Source organism: Varanus komodoensis, unplaced genomic scaffold (assembly GCF_004798865.1).
Source record: "Varanus komodoensis strain SLA01 unplaced genomic scaffold, ASM479886v1 scaffold60, whole genome shotgun sequence".
Lineage (NCBI taxonomy): Eukaryota > Metazoa > Chordata > Lepidosauria > Squamata > Varanidae > Varanus > Varanus komodoensis.
In genome coordinates this window covers 765,559-785,942 of record NW_025336223.1, presented here as the reverse complement: position 1 = coordinate 785,942, position 20,384 = coordinate 765,559, and the positions used below count along the sequence as shown (strand labels likewise).

The window sequence follows — 20,384 nt, the reverse complement described above, 5'->3', positions numbered from 1 at the left end:
CACCCAATAATCATGCACTGAACTTATAAAAATGGAGTTTAATCTAGATTTTTTCTTTCTGTAAATGATGAGGAGAGGCTGGGATCCATTCTGTCCTGAAGTCTCTCTAAGGTCCCAGGAGCAATGTAGGATTCTGACCTAGGAGCTCTTCTAGGATTCAAAGGATGTCTAGAGGAAAAATGTGCAAAGGAGGGGAGAGAGGTCACAATCATCCCTATTGCTCCTCCTGCCTTCCTGGCAGCAGCCTGATGGAGAACAGGATACTTGGAAGAGTCCACGATCAGAGGGCTGGGACTAAAAAAAACTGAGCTGCTGCTTCTAGCAGCAGCCTGGCTGCTGGCGCTTTGCAAATGAGACTAGGATGCCTGTGGGACCAACACAAGTGGGACCAATGCAAGGTGATGACATGGCACCATTCCGGAGGCTTTTGAGCCCCATTTGCAAAAAGCCAATGCACAGAGCAGTGGCTAAGTTCATTTAAACATTTTAAATGATGGAGAGCCACTTTGCCATCTTGTGAAATTGTTGGCATCACAACCCCCAACAGCCATGAGGTTTCACTGCAACAACAATGTTATAAATGCACTGAAAGAGTTTTAAAGATCACCACTTAGAATGGTTTTACATGCCTAAATTCACTTGAGACACTGGAAAATGTTGTGCAGTCCCCTCCTCCCCTCCCGCTAAGGTGGGTTTTCTTCTTTGCAGTGCTTTTAACAATATCCTCAGCAACGTGGGCCATTTGCTGCTGGGCTTCCTGTTCCTGCTGATTGTATTGCGTCGAGACATTCTCCACAGACGCTCCTTGGAAACCAAAGACATCTACGTAACGGTACACAGTCTGGTGTGTCCTATTAATAGGCAAGGCCTTTGAGTCATGGGCTGCAGGCAGGAGGGGCCAACTTGTTCAAGTCGACTTCTTAATGTAATGTACAGACAAAAACAGGACATGGTGCTGGAAGAGAAGCATGTCATCCTTCCTTGACTAAGATGTGCCTTTGAATCAGACTAAATGCCCTGATTTTTTAAATTCAGCATTTTCTAAAAATGCAAAGTAACTGTGGATGGCTTTGAGGTTTTGAGTGTGTGCATTCGTGTGATATGGATTAACTCTCCTCTCCCAACTACCTGCTCAAAATCACTCCCCCCAAACTAGATTTTTTCTCTGCCATGGGGTCTCTGCATTGTGTTCCCTGTAGAAGATGGTTGCCATGCTTGCTTATGCCATATGCTGCTGTGGGCTGCTCTTTGTTCAGGGAATAAGCTTTTCTGGAGCTTGAACTTCCAGGGAATTTCAAGCCATCTCTCAGTTACTTTGTAAACTGGTGTGTTTTCACCAACACAGAACTAGCAAAACAAGGTTTCAGAAAACCTTGCAGATAGGGAGTAAATTATTCTGGCATTATATATGTGCATAATATGAGTGAGCTAAAGAGAGCTACACAAACTTAAAGACATCTTCTCCATTCCTTTGAAAATGCCTCAGAATCCTTGACCATTACAGGCTCGGTGTGTTACATTCTGTATAATATGCTTTGTGGGAAAGTTCCATGCTGATCCCCTCAAAATTATAAATATGCTTACCTAAATGGCCATTTCTAAGGATACAGGGGCTCCATTTATTTCAACCTGGAAAAATTATGTTGGCTTTACCTCTGCTCCAAGGACCTTGAACTCTGAACTGGTGCCAAGAAAGTCTAGGCAAAGTTAAATTTCTGGCTTGATGCCATCTCCTCATGCAGCTGTTCACACTTGGCAATGGATTGCCCTGCAGATTATGAGCAATGAAGAATCTGGCTGAATGTTTTAAACTACAAGATAAATTGGGTTGCATCTGGTAGAGTGTAGTCCTCCTCATAAATGTTATTTTAAAAGAGCTGTATATTTTTATGCTCAAGTTGCAGCCAGAATTGTTATGTCCAGTCCAATGTTTATTGCTCTTTGTTCTCATTAAACAGGTAGGTATTTGTGTGCAAGAGTCTGGTGGCCTCCTGTGATAACAGCCCCTTTCCAAGTATATGCATACACTAATAATTGCATACAGGCATAATGAATAATGTTACTGTACTTTGTCCTCCCTTCTTTTGCTTTCACTTTCAGGAATATGGGATCCCTAAGCACTTTGGTCTCTTCTATGCCATGGGCATTGCTTTGATGATGGAAGGTGTCCTCAGTGCTTGTTATCATGTCTGCCCCAACTACTCTAATTTCCAGTTTGGTAAGCAAAGGGCTTTCTCCATTTAAGGAACAAAGCAAGCCAAAGGGGGAGCAGGGACATTGAGAATGGCTTCAATGTTACCTCAAAGTATTAGAGATCCTGAGGCAACCAGTTGAAATAAACTTTTAACATTCGGATAGTACAATAATATAAGTTTAAAACTGTAAGAGCTTAGGGAAAATGCTTATTTCAGAACTGGTGCTGCAAATATGCTACTTGGTCCCCTTTTGTTCTGAGGTTGGGTTTTAAATCTATGTTTTCATCTTATCCATCTGCAGTGTATTAGGAAATATTAGGAATATTTCTTCTATTTAAAATAAAGACCACATAGCCACAGGTTGGATAGTTTGCTGAGTCTTACAACCCCACTTGTTAGTACAAATAAAATCTGCTAATGTGGACTTTTGGCCCACGAAACACTGGGAATTACTTTTTCTGTATATGCTCCATCATTCTATACTCTTTCAACACATTCTACTATCACTGGGCCCTAAGTTCATGCAGAGTTGTACATGCTTATTCGTCCATGCTGACTCTACTATCCTTTTATTTTCTGCATCATTTCAATATGATTTACAGATGTGAATTCAGCACTGTGCTACAGATTTTGGCCAAAAGTCTTTAAATTATCTGTAGTAGTTGTTAGCTTGTTTACTCAATAATATCTCAGTGATTCCTTTCTTAAATGTATATATTTTATTTAATGGCACTAACTTAATATATATTTCCAATTTTCCTTTCCTGCAGCACGGGACAATCAACAGCGAACAGCGCCCATCCACTTACTGTCCCATGCACATTCATAGTTCCTAGTTACTTTAAGTATATCTGGGCTATGATAGAACTGGCATATCATTTTGAAACAATTTTCCCATGTTGTGAAAGAACATTCTGAGGAGGAAGGTCTCCTGTCCTGTCCTGTCCTGTCTGCTCTTTATATTTCTCAGAACACATAAAGCAGACATAACAACTAACCGTCTTTCTGGGATCGTACACAGCAGTCCTAAATTCATGATCTACCACTTCCAGAGGCCTGTTAGCTCACGCTGCCAGAGCAGAAGGGGAAGTTTCCCACTAAGAGACCTCATGGGGCTTTGTTGCTTTGAATTGCATTTGTTTGTTCATTTGTGTGTGAGCAGGTCCTTTCCCCCTCCCACTCCCCCTCCCCATAAGTCAATCCAGAATTTTGAGGAATTGCCTCTGGCCAGATAAGATGGCTGAGGTAACTCAGAAAAGAAGCTCTTAATAGTCAAAACCATTGTATTGCTGCTTCTTACAAAATTAGAGGTAGCTCTGATGATTGTTACAGAGGCTGTCTGCTCTTCTCTGCAGTTCACTTTAAAGAATATCCACATCAAACATAATTCTGTGCAAAAGATATAAAAAGCAGAAGATCTCCATCTAGCTTCTTCCAGCAGCTGACCTACAGACCTGTGATTGAAGTTCCAGGTTCATAGTTCCTTAAAGCGTCTGATGATCCTGTTCCTTCTGAAATGCCACTTTTACTGGTCAGATGCTAAAGTACCAGCAAATTTGAGATGAAGTGGGGAGTCATCTCTTCACAATTGCCTCTGGAAGTTCAGTTCTTTCTCACCCTCCCTTCATTAGGAACCTAGAAAGGTTGGTGAAGAATACCTTCATGTCCTTGCTCTGGGATGCTGGTGCTCCACCAATGAACCTTCACCATCACTTGATACAGTAGAAAATTATTTATTATTTATTTAAAAATGTCTATGCCGCCCCATTCGCCGAAACCTCGGGGTGGCTCACAACATAAAATATAATACATAAAACAAATTAACAATATAAAATAAATTACGATAGTTTGATAGTGGATTGGCATCTGTGTGATAACTGGTGACATCAGCCTCAGTGGCCTCAAACTGAGTGCAGTTTAGTTCATTCCAGATTGTCTTTGAGAGACTAAATGCTCTACAGGTGCATTTTCATAGCAGAATTGATCAAAGCAACCATCATCACAGGCCTCTGAATATTTCTGCATTAAATCCCATTGGGGGATGGGGTTCACATGACACACTAAACTGCAAATAAGCCACACAGTGTGGGCTGCTCACAGACAATCCCACAGTGAGCTCCACAGGATTGGTTTCAACATGAGCTATGCTTCCCTCCTTCTCTCTCAGTCCCCTTGCCGGCTCCAGCACACATCCCATGTGACTTCATCTCCCATGATCCTTTGCACCCTTGCTACTTCAGCAGGCTCTTTGCAAATGGTCTGCTACATGCACAGGTCGTGCTTTAACAGCTCTTATCGGAAAGATTCCTCATCTGCCCACGCCATTCCTTCCTATACATGTATTTTACAATAAAACCCTTAAACTTTACACACAGGATTTAAATGCAGGATTTCTTATCAGAGCATTGTCCTCTTTGCCTGCCCAGGTTCACCAAGTGTCCCTCTTCCTTCTCTGAGCAGGTCTCACGCCATATCACCGCCCTCACCCCCCAACACATACCGCTCTCCAACGAGAGCAGCTTGTGTTGCAGTGGCTGCCACCTCTCTGTCCTGTCAGCAAAGAGGCTTTTGCTCATCCTCCCTCTTCCCTTTGTTGTTTCGGATGGAGAAGCCCCACTGCCCTCATGCTGCCACGCCTTCACTCACCCTGTCTTACACACTTCCGTCCTACAGTCCGACATCTCATGTGTTTTTGTGTATCTTCCCCCACTTCCACCCTGGTATGCTTCCCTTAGAACCAGACTATCCTCTGCAGAGGGCTGCAGTGTGTTTTTACTCCAAATAAGATACTTATTGAGTGAGAATGGCTGAAAACCTATTTTCCCTTCAGAAGGCACTATTGGGTATAACTTGTGCGAGGGGTGTTGGTGGGGCGCATTGCTTTGTCAAAATGGGAAATGCAAGGAAATCAGCGACTGGTTTGAAAACAAGATTCTGGGAGGCTACAGGGGACTTAAATGGGGCAATGCTGAGGTTGGCAGGGGAAGGATGCTTATGTGGGTGGGGAAAGGGGTGGTTATTCTGCATTACTGCAGCAGATACCACAGGGGCCGATGGGAAAGGCACTTCTGCAACTGTCAGCATTGTTAGTCATATGGGTCCAGATGCACTAAGAAGTCACTGAAGTTTGCTTGCCTGATTTAGGGATGTTGTCTAAGCTGCAACAAGCCACAATCACATCTGGAACAAGGTATTCCTCCACATCCAGAAGCATTTGGTGAAGTGCTACTAGAAATTGTTCAGATACATGCTCTATGAGTAGCCTAGTATGGCTATTGTAGTAGTTGAAGTTTTTCTGTAGGATGCCATGAGCCCGGGCCAACATGAAGTGGCTTGGTCACTCGGACCAAGTATGCATGGGGAGGCCTTTACTGGTGGCAAGTGGGGAGGTTACTGGTGAAAAACCTGCTACTGCCTACTTTGTCTGAATTGTCTACAATTCCAGCTGTATCATGTCTTCTCCCAGAACCCCCACCATAAAATCCCTACATGCTTAATCCTTAAGCACTAGCAGAACCATGCTGCAAAAGCACATACATTTGTAGAATTCCTCACCACACCCTGGTGGGACTAAAATTGGCACTTGCAAGGAATCCAGAGCCAGGAACCCATCTCATGGAAGCCCCACATGTTCTTCTTCTTGCCCTCCACATTTACGATTTCAGGGGGTTAGAGCTCCTTCAGAACATGCACCATCTCTCTGAACATTTCACCCACACACTACTCCAAAGGCAGAGTTGAGTGGCAGGTACTTGGCAAGTTGGTAGTGGGCTAGCCTTTTTTCTATTTTCCTTTCTACTGATATGTGTTGCCACATTGTGGTGTCTAACCAGTGGATTACAGACTCAGTTTCCAAAGCTATGATGCCACAAGTTTCACAGCATGTGGAAACTACTCTGAAATCGGGCTTTGCCCCAAGCGTGAGGGATGTCCAGAGTCGGTGCCCGGACAACTTCAGTGTGTGGCAGTATCTGCTGGTATGTGACACGTCCATCTGCAGTAAGCTCTTCCTTCACAGTGGCAGTGAGCACAGCCCGCACACCTCCTCCCTTTCTCAGCAGAGTATAATTGCAGCAGATGAAGAACTCCTGTCCAAGCCAAATGGAGGAACAAAAACAGCTGTAAAAGCAGGAGGAAACCTAGACCAAATTTTCCTCATTCAACTAGCCCAGGCATGAGCATGCTACCTCCCCGGCCACTGCAAAGGTTTTTGTTCTCTTTCCACTTTTCTGCCCCCATTGCAGAAGTCTTAGTCCACAGGAATGACAACCCCCGTATGATGCTTGTATGCTCGTGTCCTCTGGCCTGAAGAGAGGTTTTCTCTGCCGAAAAGAACCTTTGTCAGTAATGCCACTGTTATCTTTTCTCCTCCCTTGACAGACACGTCCTTCATGTACATGATTGCAGGGCTGTGCATGCTAAAGTTGTACCAGACTCGCCATCCTGACATCAACGCTAGTGCCTACTCTGCCTACGCATCTTTTGCAGTGGTCATTTGCCTCGCTGTCCTTGGAGTGGTATGGCTGTGTCTTCCGCATTCTGACATTCACAGAGGGACTGATTGAGTAAGATTGGGAGAAAGCACTGAGAATGGTGTCAAGGGAAATAGTTTATAACATCTGCAAAATCAAGTGCAAAATTTACCATTGACCTGTCATGGATTCTGACTTACAGCAGCTGCCTTCATCCCATCCTAGCATTCACAAACAAGCACTTATCTCTCTGCGCGCGCGCGTGTGTGTATGTAGCACCACTGGTTTAGGGGGGATCCAAGAACCAGAGTAACATCTCCACCCACACAGGCTGGTATGTTATCAAGGGGCTGGCCAGCATGATGGCCACAGAGCTGGTTTTACTTGGCCTGCACTTCCACGTGTGGTTGGACTCCATGGACTCAGCTGGCACCCGAAAGTGGCAGCCAGGTGTACTACCAGCTTCACTCAGTCTGCATTGGTGAGGAGCCAGGGTAGATGAAGATTCTGCATGTGTGACACTTTTTATAGCATGAGTATGACCCATCAGATTGCAAATCCAAGTGGGTTAGAGTTTGAATTAAACACAGGGAAACAACTGGAGGTGGGCGGAGGGGCAGAATATGTCATTTTCTCAAGCAGCTCTTGGTAGTCATTTTCAGCTTGAGGTGATGCCTCCTGCTAGAACTCACAGGCAGAGCAGAGGTCACCTACTGAAGGAGTTCAGCTGCTGAGTTCAGTTCAGGCTGAATCGCTGCCCCTAAAGCACAGTTCCTTTACTCTATTTCTTTTGTTTGTTTGTTTCTTGTTCCTGTTACCTTTCATTTCCATCTGCTACCTTAACCCTTCCTACCATGTCCTAGACATTTAGCTGAAGAGGTGACATCTCGATCAACATCGGAGTCTGCTCTAGGGCAGCCCATGCATATCTTCAGCAGGGCAGCAGCAAACAGAATGTGGGATCAGCCTTTTCCACTTGCCCCACAACGTCAGCCAAAGGCTGTAAGATCCTTTCCAGCCAGAAGCAGCCCACAAGACCTGCCATGGGGGACTGCTGGTTTGACTTAGTCACAAGTCAGTTCATTTGTTAAGCCCAAAAGTAGGACAAGCAGAGGGCCAAAGTGGTGTACCTACATTTTTCCCAGAGAGTGACAGGAGGTAATACTGTTCATTGTAAGAATGTGTCTTACCGGGGTTTAGGTTAATTTTTAGCTCCTTCTAGTAGAAGAGCTCTATGGACTTCAGGAACTTGTGTTAACTTCAGCAAACATTTCTTCTACAATTGTGCGACTGTCAAAAAAGAAGGCAAATGTTGAATACTGCACAATGTCCTAGTCAGTTCCTGCAAAAGATGAGATCTTCTTTTCTATGATAGTTTCCATACTGTGAGTTATAACAGCGCCTGTCTCTTCTGGACAAAATATACATAGGCCTGGAAAAGTTGACCATGGGGCATCATTAAGGAGAAGGACCATTTTTATAACTACAAAGAAGTATCTGGTGATCGATCGAATTGATAATATGCATTCTTCATTTGCTCCCAGGTTTTTGGAAAAAATGCTTTGTGGTTTTGGATCTTCTTTTCAGTCATCCATATTGTGGCCTCACTTGGCCTCAGTACGCAGATCTACTACATGGGTCGTTTCAAGATAGGTAAGTGATGATAGCAAACAGGCATTTCAATCCTCCTCATCACATACCTGAAGGGGCGCTTACGTCCATATATGCCCAGCCGCCCCTTGAGATCAGCAGGAGAGGCCCTCCTCCGGGAGCCCTCAGTGAAGGAAATTAGGAGGGTGGCTACTCGGAGGAGGGCTTTCTCAGCGGTGGCGCCTAAGTTATGGAATGCGCTCCCCAGAAAGGTCCGCCTGGCGCCATCGTTATTTGTTTTTCGGCGCCAGGCGAAGACCTTTTTATTTATGCAGCATTTTAAATGTTAATATTATTGAATTTTATTCGGCCAGGGCGGCTTATTTTATTTTACTGTATATATTTTAATTGTCATTGTTTTAATGTATTTTGTATTCAATGTTGTAAGCCGCCCCGAGGCCTTGGCAAGGGGCGGCATAGAAATGTTTTAATAAATAAATGAATAAATTTATTTGGATGGAAATCAATAGAACCTTAGTCCTAGTCCATAGGATTGTGGCATGGTCTCCTCCCACTCTGGTATTAGTTGCTGACACTCAATGCCTAAATAACTCGGTACTGGGATATCACTGATAAAACTTTTTCCAAAGTGACCTTATTAGTCATCCCTTGGCCAACATTAGGCAGCGGCATGTAAGCAAATCTTCTTGGTAGTAGCACCCACATTCTGAAACACTCTCACATGTGCGGTCTGAGAATGTTGAAAATGTGCTTGCTCTGGCTTCCCCTGACTTGTAGTCAGTTGTGGCACTGCTCTATTGCTTTTTCGTGATGCTTTGAAGTTATTTATTTTATACTGCTTTACTACTGCAAAGTACTCCATTGTGTGGAGAGCCTGGCATGTCAAGCAGAGAAGCTGCATAAATAAACAAATGACATGAGAACTGTGAACTGATGGTGACATTTCTGTTTATTGGCGCACTGAGCTTCAGTACCAGCAAGTTTCTTGTTGGCTACGCATAGAAGTTGATACAGACTTTGGCTCTGCACATCAAGGCAGGTGGCACTTTGCTAAGAAAGGTAGGAGGGGCTGATTTGTGTGCTTGTGCGCCTGTCATTCTGCTTTGATATGCCTTTTGGAACCTCCCGTCTGCAGCTCACACAGATCCTACTGCTGTGCCATTATGCTCCTCTCACTGGCATCTTTTTCCCTTTCTCTTCTGCTTCATTTGGCCTCAGATGTCCCTGATCCAGGTAACAGCACTTCGTGTTAAACCTTTCCTATTTGCACTGAGCAAGCAAGGGCCTTAACAGCCAGAATAGAAAGGTTCTTCTAGTCCTTTATGGAAAAGCCAGTAACTTGGAATAGTAATGGATACACCGACACTACCCTTCTGCAGATCAGACAAAGTAAAGCAGAGAGCTGGAGTCAGACCTGGCTGGGTGCCATGATATCCCCATGGAGATTTCTCAGGGGTGCTGGAGGTGGACATGTGTAAATGCACAGTTATCAGCATTACAAGCAGTTGCTTGCAATGTGACATGTCTCTATAGAACATGTCTATGCGCCTTTCAATTTCAGAACTTCCAAGACTGATCCAGAACAACGATAAAAATTATCATTTTTAAAAGAAAATAATTTTCTTTTTAAAAATTTTCTTAACATATATGGATACATAGAAGAAAATGTAGAACAGAAAAAACTAATATAAACAGGACTAATATAAACTAAAATAAGGAGTAATCATTTCAAAATGCACTCTGCTAAGCAATAACAATGGCAGAACAGGCATAAGGCAGATCTAAAACAATGGATTGTTGCCAAACCAAACCTGGGATTTGCTGCCCATTAAAAATAGCTGTAGGCAAGCTTTTCTGGCACAGTTGAGGCAGTACAGTTGCAAACCCCCTTTCCAAGCCTCTGTCTACTAATCCCTGAGGGTGGAAGCATCAGAGATGAGGGGAGGAGCAGGCAGATTCATATATACCTGAAGCATCCCGAGTTGTGCAGCACTTTAAAACATGTTCTTAGCAATGTATTCAAAAATGGACTGGGAGCTAGTGAAGTTGCTTTAAAACGAGTGAGATATTACCATCCTTTCGGCCTTGGTTAGCGTTCTAGCAGCTGTAGTTTCTCAGTCCACATACATTATATTGTAATAGATTAATTTGAATATCACTATAGTGTGGGTAACAGTTTCCAGGTTATTTTTCTGCCCTAGAAGGGTCAAAGTTAGCACATTATCCTCAGCTGATGTGCCTAGAAATGTGAAGGGTTGGTGCTTGGGTAAAGGGACAAAAAAATTGAGTAGGGGTGGGAGACCAGACCAGTTCAAAGAAAACAAACATTTTCCCCCAGGGAGTTTTGGATCTTCCTGCAGAAAATGGGTTTCCCTTAATTTGTAGGGGTGGTGAGGGTGGGGAGTTATTTCCCAGATATTTCCCCCAAGCCTTCACATCTCTGTTAGTGCCACACTTTACACGTAGGCTCAAGAGATGAGTTAGGATCTAATAGCAGCCACCTGGACACCAGGACAGCTCAAAGAATACAGTCCAGTTGAGAACAAGTTAAGGTAGGCACGTCATGGAGCCAGCTGCAGCCGGGGGTCACACTAGATGGCCCAGGAGGTCCCTTGTGACTCACTCTGTTTCTGTGTTTCTAAGTTAAGCACATGCACATTCTCACTACATCAGAATATATTTGCCAGCAAGGATTGCGTTGTATGCCTTTGCAGCCCTCACAACACTGGGGCTTCCCTGTTATGTCATTAGTGCAATTCTGCCGGCTTTCCTGTCACCAAATTGCCATGCCTGAACTTCTTGTGCTCTTATGTCTGTCAGACCTGGGGATTTTCCGACGTGCCATTATGGTGCTGTACACAGATTGCATCCAGCAGTGCAGCCGACCGATGTACATGGTAAGCATTTCCCTTACAGGCCATCCAGGGCCAGTTTTGAGAGTGGTTTGCCACATTTTCTCCTGCGTATGCATAAACAAGTCAGGAAGAATAGTGGTCTTAGCTTTATTAGGCTACTAATTAAATTCAGATTAATTATACACTATTGGCAATTGCAAATCCGTACTCCTCCCCCAAACACATCAAATGGCTCTCTGCAAGCTGAGTGGAAGAGATGCATTGGCTGTCTGCTTGGAGCCAAGCATCTTGTGAGATCAGTGGCTATTCTGCCATTGCCAGGAGTTGACTGGTGGCACAAAACAAAAATCAGAAATTCCGGTGCAAAATGCATGGGGCAGGAAAAGGAAGTTTGGACTTCTCTGATTGACTTTTTTAGAAAATGTGGCATAGAAAGCCTGTGAATCAGATCTCAGCTCAGCCATGAACTTCCCTGGTGGTCTTAGGAAAGCCATCTTTCTTTTGGCTAGGCTAGCTGTGACAACAGCAGCCATGAAGACGGTCCGGATCCTTCAATTGGTTCAAAATAGAGCTGCCAGGCTGCTGACGGGGACTGGGCGTTATGTTTGCATGGCTCCAGTCCTCCGTCAGCTTCACTGGCTTCCCATTGAAGTCTGGGTTCAATTCAAGGTGTTGGTGATGACCTATAAAGCCCTAAACGGCTTGGGTCCTGGTTACCTGGAGGAGCGCTTACGTCCATATATGCCCGCCTGCCCCCTGAGATCTGCGGGAGAGGCCCTTCTCCGGGAACCCTCCGTGAAGGAAGTTAGGAGGGTAAGTACTCGGAGGAGGGCTTTCTCTGTGGTGGCGCCCAATCTATGGAATGTGCGCCCCAGAAAGGTCCGCCTGGTGCCATCATTATTTGTTTTTCAGCGCCAGGCAAAGACCTTTTTATTCAAACATCATTTTAACTGTTAATACTATTTATTTTTTATTCTTTGGCCAGAGCCACTTATATTGTGAGCCGCCCCAAGGCTTCGGCAAATGGGGAGGCATAGAAATTTGCTAAATAAAATAAATAAAATAAAAAATGTGTGGTTGTAGTGGTTAAGAGCATGGGACTGGGGCTCAGACGATCTGGGTTCTAGTCCCCGCTCAGCCATGGAGCCAACTGGGTGACTTTGGGCCAGCCACTGACTCTCAGCCCAACCTACCTCACAGGGTTGTTGTTGTGGGGATAAGATGGAGGAGGAGAATGATGTAAGCTGCCTTGAGCCCTTTGTAGGAAAAAGGCAGGATATAAATAAATAAATAAAAACGTTATGCGTTCCCGTGGAATAGAAGAGGGCTGATATTAGCATCAAATGTAGCCTTCAGGTGTGGGGAGCAGAATGCTCCCTCGTCTTACCTCCCTGTCACTGGGCAGCTAGTTTGGTTACCAGACGTAGGCATTTCAGCTAATTTAACCAGTAAAGCTCTTTCAGCTTAAAAGCAGAACCCTGTTCCTATTTGTGTGGGTAGGGCATATGGCCGCTGTCCAGAGGGGCTGGTGACACCTACAGTAGTGAGCTTCTCATCCATTGCAGCTTTTCTTTTGAGCTTTATAGGAACTGTCTTAGTTGTGCCATCTAAGAGCACTGCTCCTACAAAACACAAAAGCAAGTCACAGTGAGGTTCAAGCCTCACTGCTTTCCCTCCTTCATAGCCACAAGGAAGTGTTTGCAGCCAGTTCGGAGTAGTGGTGGAGAGAGCAGGACCAGGTCTCAGGAGATCTGGGTTCTAGTTCCCACCAGCCTGACCTCACTGGGTGAGTTTGGGCCAGCCAAGGACTCTCAGCTGAACATGCCTCACAGGAGTGTTGTTGTGAGGACAAAATGGAACAGAGGAGAACCTTATAAACCATCTTGGGTTTCTTGTGAGAAGAGGAATGGTGGAATATGTGATATGAATACATGCAATTTTAAACAAACCATTTCTTGTGATAGGCAAACAATATGAACTGTGGTTCATTTTTATTCAATAAATTCAAACAACCAGGATTGAGTTTGTTCACTTTCTAGAGTTTAAATAACCCACACCTCTGGCAGTAGGAGTTCTAAATTGCTGGCTGAACTTATCAGAAAAAATAGAATTATTAATCAGATTTGTTCAATGAAAAACAACAATATATTATAATGAAATGTGTATCTTCATTAATCACAAAATGGAGCATACTGAAAGAAATTTCAATAAAGCCTGTACAGGAAAATTGTAAGCATAACATACTGAACCTCTGAAGGTAATTAGGGAAATAAAAAAATTATAACTCACCAGGTACTGATGGCTTTCTCCGGCTGCTTCTTTAAAGCTTTTGAATCCTGGCTTACTTTCTTATTTAACTAAATCCTGGATTTGTTTCTATTCTAGGAGTAAGGAAAACATTTAGAATTATGTTAATATCCAAAAAGGTGAACATTTAAGTAATCCAGACTTATATAAACCAATACTTTCCTCAAACAGGAGTATAAAATTTTTACCAGCATTATTTTATTTCAATAATTTGGTTTCAGGATATAACAAGGCACTTATGTAAAAGGAAAGCAGATACACTATGCTTAAAAAAGCTTCTGTATCACAGATCAAAGAACAGAAATACAGGCAGTCCTGGGGTTACGAACAAGATCTGCTCCTGAGAAAATGGAAATTCATCTTTAAGTTGAATTGTGTATATGGCGGCCCTCCATATTTGCAGGGGTTGGGAGCACAGGACCCTAATGAAAGCAGAAAAACCACAAATATCTCTAGGCCCCCTCACTGCCCAAACTTACCAGTGCCTCTTCTGCAGCAAGGAAATGATGGAGAGATTTCCCTCTCCAGATAGGCAGGGCAGGAAGGCATGCTTTGGAGGCCGTCCCTCTCTCCCCTTTCTCTTCCTCTCTCTCTATGACGATGACTTTCTGCAGTATTTTTTTAAAATTAATAGGCGTTATGGCAGTTTGTTAGTAAGGAGAGGTTGTTCCCAGCTCAGGAATTAGCTGGTGTAGCTGGGCCACCAGCAAAGCTGGCTGATGGCCCTCTGTGCCAGTAAGGCGGCCTGACCCTCGAGTGAGTGTCTGCCCTATAGATGAGCCATGTGCCCTGGCACGCACAATTGAGAGAGACCACATCCTGTTTGCCTGCTGTCACTTAGATATGCCAGGTATGGATGAGTGAGCTCTTATTATCAATCTAGAATCAGTCAGTCCAGTATGGTATCATTAATTTGGTATTTAAGAGCAGAATCCAGCTATCTGAGGGCAAGTATTTGGGTTGTAGAGAAATGAAATGAAAGGCAATGTTGGATGCTCTGAAAGAAGAATGGGAAAGGTATTGAACAAAATCCTTATGAAGGACTTGGATATAATGAAACAATTTAAGATAAGGGGAACAAGGATGAGTAAGGAACTAGAAATAGAGTCCTAAAATGAAAGAATGAAGCATCTGGGTATTTTTAGTCTCAAGGAAGAAAGACTTTAGGGGGGATATGTTAGCATTTTTCAAGTATGCAAAGGGCAGTCTCACAAGAAAGGGCTAGCCACAACCTGTTTACCATCATCTGGAGGACATAAAATAACAGGCTTAAATTTCAGGAAGGCAAATATTGGTTCACACTTCCTAATGATCAGAGCAGTCAGGCAATGGAATCAACTGCACAGGGAAATAATGGGATCTCACTTGCTGGAGATATTCAGATAAAGACTGGAGCACCACCAGTCAGGGAGACTTTAAACAGGTTTCCTGCAATGAACAGACAGTTGGACATGATGAGTTAATCAGCCCCCCTTATTCTATGATTGAAGGACCACAGAAAGACAGACTAATGTACTTTGGACTAAAGCTCTCTGAAGTCAATCTTAGCTAAAATAACAGCCTGAAGTTACTACATAGTTTATGTTCAACACATGTGCAACTGAGCACCAGCTCTAGCTTAGCTGTTATGGGGTCATGTACAAATCAATAGGTATAACGGGAATCTTGGGAATACAGTGGTGCCTCGGCTCACAAATGCCTTGGTTCACAACCAAATCAGGTCACGAACAAAAATTTCATAAAAATTTTGACTTGGGTCACGAACTCTGCATTGGGTGGCAACCAAGGTCATGGCCATCTCCCCACCCCACCGAGTGGGGAGATAGCCACAACTGCAGTTGCATTCATGCAGGGAAGACATAGAGGAGCTGACGACAGAAGAACTTGCTGAACTCCAGAGTGAGCAGCAGAAGGCACTTGCTGAGGAGGACTTGCTGAGGAGGAAGAGGAAGACAGGGAGGAGGTTAGCAGTGATGTGAGACAATCCATTATGAAAAAAATGGAATGAGTGCCAGGATTTCTTTGAGAAGCACCACCCCAACATAACTGTAACAAACAGAGTGTTGAATCTTATGAACGATAATGTGGTCTCTCATTTCCAGAGGGTTATGCAGCACAGGAAAAAGCATGTGACTATAGACAGATTTTTCATCAAAATTGACCCTGCAGCTAAGAGACAAAGAAGAGAGGAAACCCCTGAAAGAGATCTCTCCAATATCCTTATGGAGGGGGACTCTTCCTCTAAACAATAACCTTCCCCCTACCTAAGTTAGTGTTCTCCACTGTATTGTACAGTACTTTGTTACTTTGTCGTTCTTTGTCACTGTTTCAAATTTTTCTGATTAAAAAAAATAGTTACAGGATGGAGTAACCTTATTTACATTGAATCTTATGGGGAAATTTGACTTGGGCCACAACCAATTTGGGTCAGAGTCATGGAACGGATTAAGTTCATGAGCCAAAGTACCACTGTATCAACATTTCTGGACCGGAAAAAGAATCCTTTTTCATTAGACATCAGTTTGTGTGCATCCTTTAAATGTAGCTGACACAAGCCAGGCACTATTCCAGAGACAGCTAGCTGACACTTGACAGATAATAGCTGCTGGAACAAAGGACAATTCACACCACCCTTCCTCCTCCTCCTCCTCCTCCTCGGAAGAATCTTCTTTCTCTTTGCAATGCAGGCCAGAAAGATCATGTAACCTTTTACTTCTGTAAACTATTGGAAAGTTTTAACTGTGCTGTGTGAAACCCTTTAATGAACAATGTATAAAAGGGCCAACTGAGGACTGCTGAGGTGCACCATCTGGAATGATTTATCGGTAGCTGGTTCTTCTTAAGAATAAATCCTTTAAAAGAAAACCTTCCCCTGTTTTGAGCATACGTCTACCAGGACACAGACCTTTTGGTCAACAGGAGGAAAGATGTTTAAATATAGGGTGAATATGCTCAATGGGAAATGATCTGTGGCTCCAAGTAGTCCAACAATTAAATAAGTGATTGAGTCACTTATAATATCTGAGTCTTCAGTTAATGTGTAAAGAATTATTTACATGAATGTAGATTGCTGAGATTGTGATGGAAGGAAAGCAATATCAACCAATTTAAATTGCTCGGTGGACCCACAGATTGTGGTCTTATAGTGAACTTAACTAAGGACACAATCCTATGCATGTTTAGATAGAAAAAAAGAGAAAATCCTGGAACTCCCAGTATGCACCAACTAGCCATGTTGGTTGGAGAATGTTGGGAGTTGTAGGACATTTTTATGCCAAGATTTGCAAAGACCATGTCAAAGTACAACTGTTTTACTGAATGAGCAAATATGACCAAAAACACAACTTGCCAATCTTGTATTTTCTGGTAAGGTGATTTACATTAATGAAATGCTTCTTTCTGTCTTTTTAAGATCTAATAGTGACAGGTAATAGTTCTCCCTGAATTAATTTATTAATTACTGACAGTGCCCGAGTTACGGACATACATATGAGGTATGAACACTGCCCGTACTTACGAATAAACTACCATAAAGCCTACTTACGAATAAAATACCATTTTTTTTAATTACTGCAAAAATGGTCATCTCCATGTAGAGAGAGAGAGGAAGTGAAAGTATAGAGAGGGAGGCCTCCAAAGCATGCCTTCCTGCCCTGCCTATCTGGAGAGGGAAATCTCTCCATCATTTCCTTGCTGCAAAGAGGAGGCACTGGTCAGTTTGGAAAGGGAGGGGGCCTAGAGATATTTGTGGTTTTTCTGCTTTCATTAGGGGTCCTGTGTTCCCAACCTCCACGAATATGGAGGGCCAACTATATGTGATCCAATGTACATGCAAATTTGACTTAAAGACAAATTTCCATTTTCTCAGGAAATTCATAACCTGGGGACTGCCTGTATAGTTAATTGATTTTGGATTGTTTATTGATGAATTATAATGGAGCAGTGTATATTTTACCATGAATATTTAATTAAATACTTTGCAAAATCCACATGCAAGCATACACATACACACACAATTTCTGTAAATGTTTATTTTTATTAATAATAGGAACATACATTTATTTCTAAAGTTCTTTAGGTACTCCTTTAGAGGTAAGTTTTTTTTATCTTCTGAAGTTACATATGTGGTTCATTCTGTCCCATTAAAATCCATGAAATTTAAAAATGTTTAATCTAATTGGATTGTGTGTTAGGTACTTGTGCTTCCTACTGCACTGGCAAGAGGTTCTGGCTGTGATTTTATACCTATCTCTGGTTACTGCTTCCTTTTTCTAGGACAGAATGATCCTGCTTGTTGTTGGGAACCTTGTGAACTGGTCTTTGTAAGTAGCAAATATGTGCTTAATATGGTCAGAATTGTCTTATATGGGATGGCTTTTGGTGGCAGGGGGATGAGGATATCTGAGTTTTGTAAAGTTCTGTTGTATTTGATTTTATTGTTCTGTGACCATCCATTTTACTGTTATATGTTTTAAACTTCTTCACCACCTAGAGAGCCCTGCAGGCTATGGGGTGGTATACAGATGCAATAAATAAATACTTACATAAAGGACTGGCCCTCTGAAGCTCTTCCTCCATCCCCCCAAAAAACAACATCCTGAGATTCTTCAGGCTTTTCCAGCAGAAAGGATTCCCTTCATTCCTGCTGTTTACATGATACACCTAGAGAGTTGCTCTAAGTCCCCATAAGGAAGAACAGACAGCTGTTAGAATAAGGGCTAGCTCCTTCTTACCTCTGCACAACTGCTTCTTTGCCTTGGATGTATGATGGGGCACCAGAAGGTCCAGGGACAGTTCATCAGGTTTATAGACCTTTAGAAAACAAAATAGGAGACTTTTTATGATTTGTTTGTAAAAATATTGAACCACCTCCCCTCTACCACAGCTACAGGCCTGTACTCCGCAGTTACTGCAATGGGGAGGGAGAGGGTCTTTTGTATCAGGCTGACAAATTCCACCCTAGTTACAGTTATACTCCCCCCTCCCCCCACTACATTATACCTTTCCCTATCTGTTTATAGGATCAGGTAAAAGAGAATGAACTGCCGTGTTGATGAGGCCTCGTGAGGCCTTGTGGAGAATGGGTGAGGTTCAAGAGGACTGGAGGGTCAGTGGTCCCAACCTTCAAATAGAGTAGTAGAGGAGACATGGGGAATTACAGGCTGGTTAGCCTTACATGCATTCTGGGAAAGACAATGGAAAGGCTCATAATAGGAAACGCTTTGGAGTTCCTAGATAGAGAAGGGAAGTTGGCAGCCATGCAACATGGTTTTCACAAAAACAGGTCTTGCCAGACAAACCTTGTAGAATTCTATGACAGGGTTTCGAGGTGGCTAGATGGAAGGGATGCAGTGGATGTGGTTTACCTGGATCTCAGCAAGGCCTTTGACAAAGTGTCACATGATATCCTGGTTGAGAAATTAAGGAGTTTTGGGACAGACCAATGAACTGTCCAATGGATTAGGGCATGGCTGATGGACTGAAAGCTGATGGTAACTATTAGTGGGGAATCATCAGGATGGTGGTTGGTGACAAACGGCATCCCCCAGGGCTCTGTCCTGAGACCGATCCTGTTCAGTCTTTTCATCAATGACCTGGAAGAGGGGGTGACAAGTCTGCAGATCAGATTTGCAGGTGACATTAAAATGGGGACAGTGGCTATAGTTGAGGAGCAGCTACTCTGGGCCAGGGACAAAAGGATACTGTTCAATGCAGATAAGTGCAAGGTCTTGCACTTGGGGCATAGGAGTGGGTGTCATAAGTACAGGTTAGGGGTCAAGTGTCTGGAGAGCAGCACTTGTGGAAAGGATCTCGGGGTGCTGGTCATCAGCAGGCTAATCAAGAGTCAGCAGTGTGACGCGGTGGTCAAGAGGGCAAATGCCACCCTAGGATGCGTAGCCAGAAGTGTGGCTTCTAGATCAGAAGTATTACTGCCACTGTATACAACACTGGTGCGCCCACAGCTGGAGTATTTTGTTAAGTTCTGGGCCCCTCATGATAAGAGGGATATAGGAAGGTTGGAATCGGTGAAGCGAAGAACCACGAGGATGGTGGCTGCTTTGAGGGTAAGCCATATGAAGAGAGACTGAGGGAACTGGGTCTTTTCAGCCTGGAGAAGAGGAGAAAAGGGGACCTGTTAACAACATACAGGTATGTGAAGGGTTGTCGGACAGAGGTGGATTGTGACCTTTTTTTCTCTGCTGTGGAGGGCAGGACACGTTCTAATGGAGCAAAGCTCAGGGAACCAAGATTCAAGGTGGATGCCAGGAAGCACTTCCTGATGACTAGGACCCCTAGGTTATGGAGTGGGTTTCCATGGAAGGGGTTGAAGCCCCATCGGTGAGGGTGTTTAGGGATAGGACATGCTGAGTGGAGCCAGTGGTCAGACTAGATGGCCCAGGAGCTCCTCCTGACTCATTCCGTTTCTATGTTTCTTTCTATGGTGGCTTTCTTCTAGGCTCACTTGTAGTTGCTACTTGATTGGTAATGATTCCCCCTGTAGCTGCTGTTTGCTCTGCTGGAAGGTTTTGTTCTGTTTAAACATGGAACTGCGCATCCCATAGAACTGCATCCTTCAGACAATTCTATATTTAAATGCATGAAATTGCCATTGTATGTTAAGTCTGGCCTGTGATAGAGTCTTTGCTACTACAATAACTAGGAATCATGATCAAAACACAGCTTCATGAGGTACTTTTAACTATTGCATTGACTTTTAACATTGGATTTACAATACGGCAACTTGAGGAATGCTTCAGAGAGTTTCCTCCCTACATTCTTTCAATGAATGCTTGTTTCAGGCATAGAGGGGGAGGGGGTTCTAATCTTTGGTCAGTTCATTAGGGTCCTAAACTTCCTTTTATCCAAACGGGTCTGCAAGATATTGTACAATAACTAAAACTAAGCCAGTTTATTTAAAAAGACAGTAATGACAGTGATGATGA

General features: G+C 43.4%; 1 protein-coding gene across 1 annotated transcript in view; it reads left to right on the top strand.

Moving 5' to 3' along the window:
- Window positions 1-20,384, top strand: part of SIDT1 (SID1 transmembrane family member 1) — a 52,664-nt gene that overhangs the window by 19,652 nt on the left and 12,628 nt on the right. Inside the window, exons 10-15 of the mRNA XM_044449654.1 lie at window positions 709-832; window positions 2,101-2,218; window positions 6,576-6,712; window positions 8,212-8,320; window positions 11,099-11,175; window positions 17,716-17,762. Coding sequence (XP_044305589.1) covers window positions 709-832; window positions 2,101-2,218; window positions 6,576-6,712; window positions 8,212-8,320; window positions 11,099-11,175; window positions 17,716-17,762 — 612 coding nt within the window. The remainder of the gene's footprint in view (window positions 1-708; window positions 833-2,100; window positions 2,219-6,575; window positions 6,713-8,211; window positions 8,321-11,098; window positions 11,176-17,715; window positions 17,763-20,384) is intronic.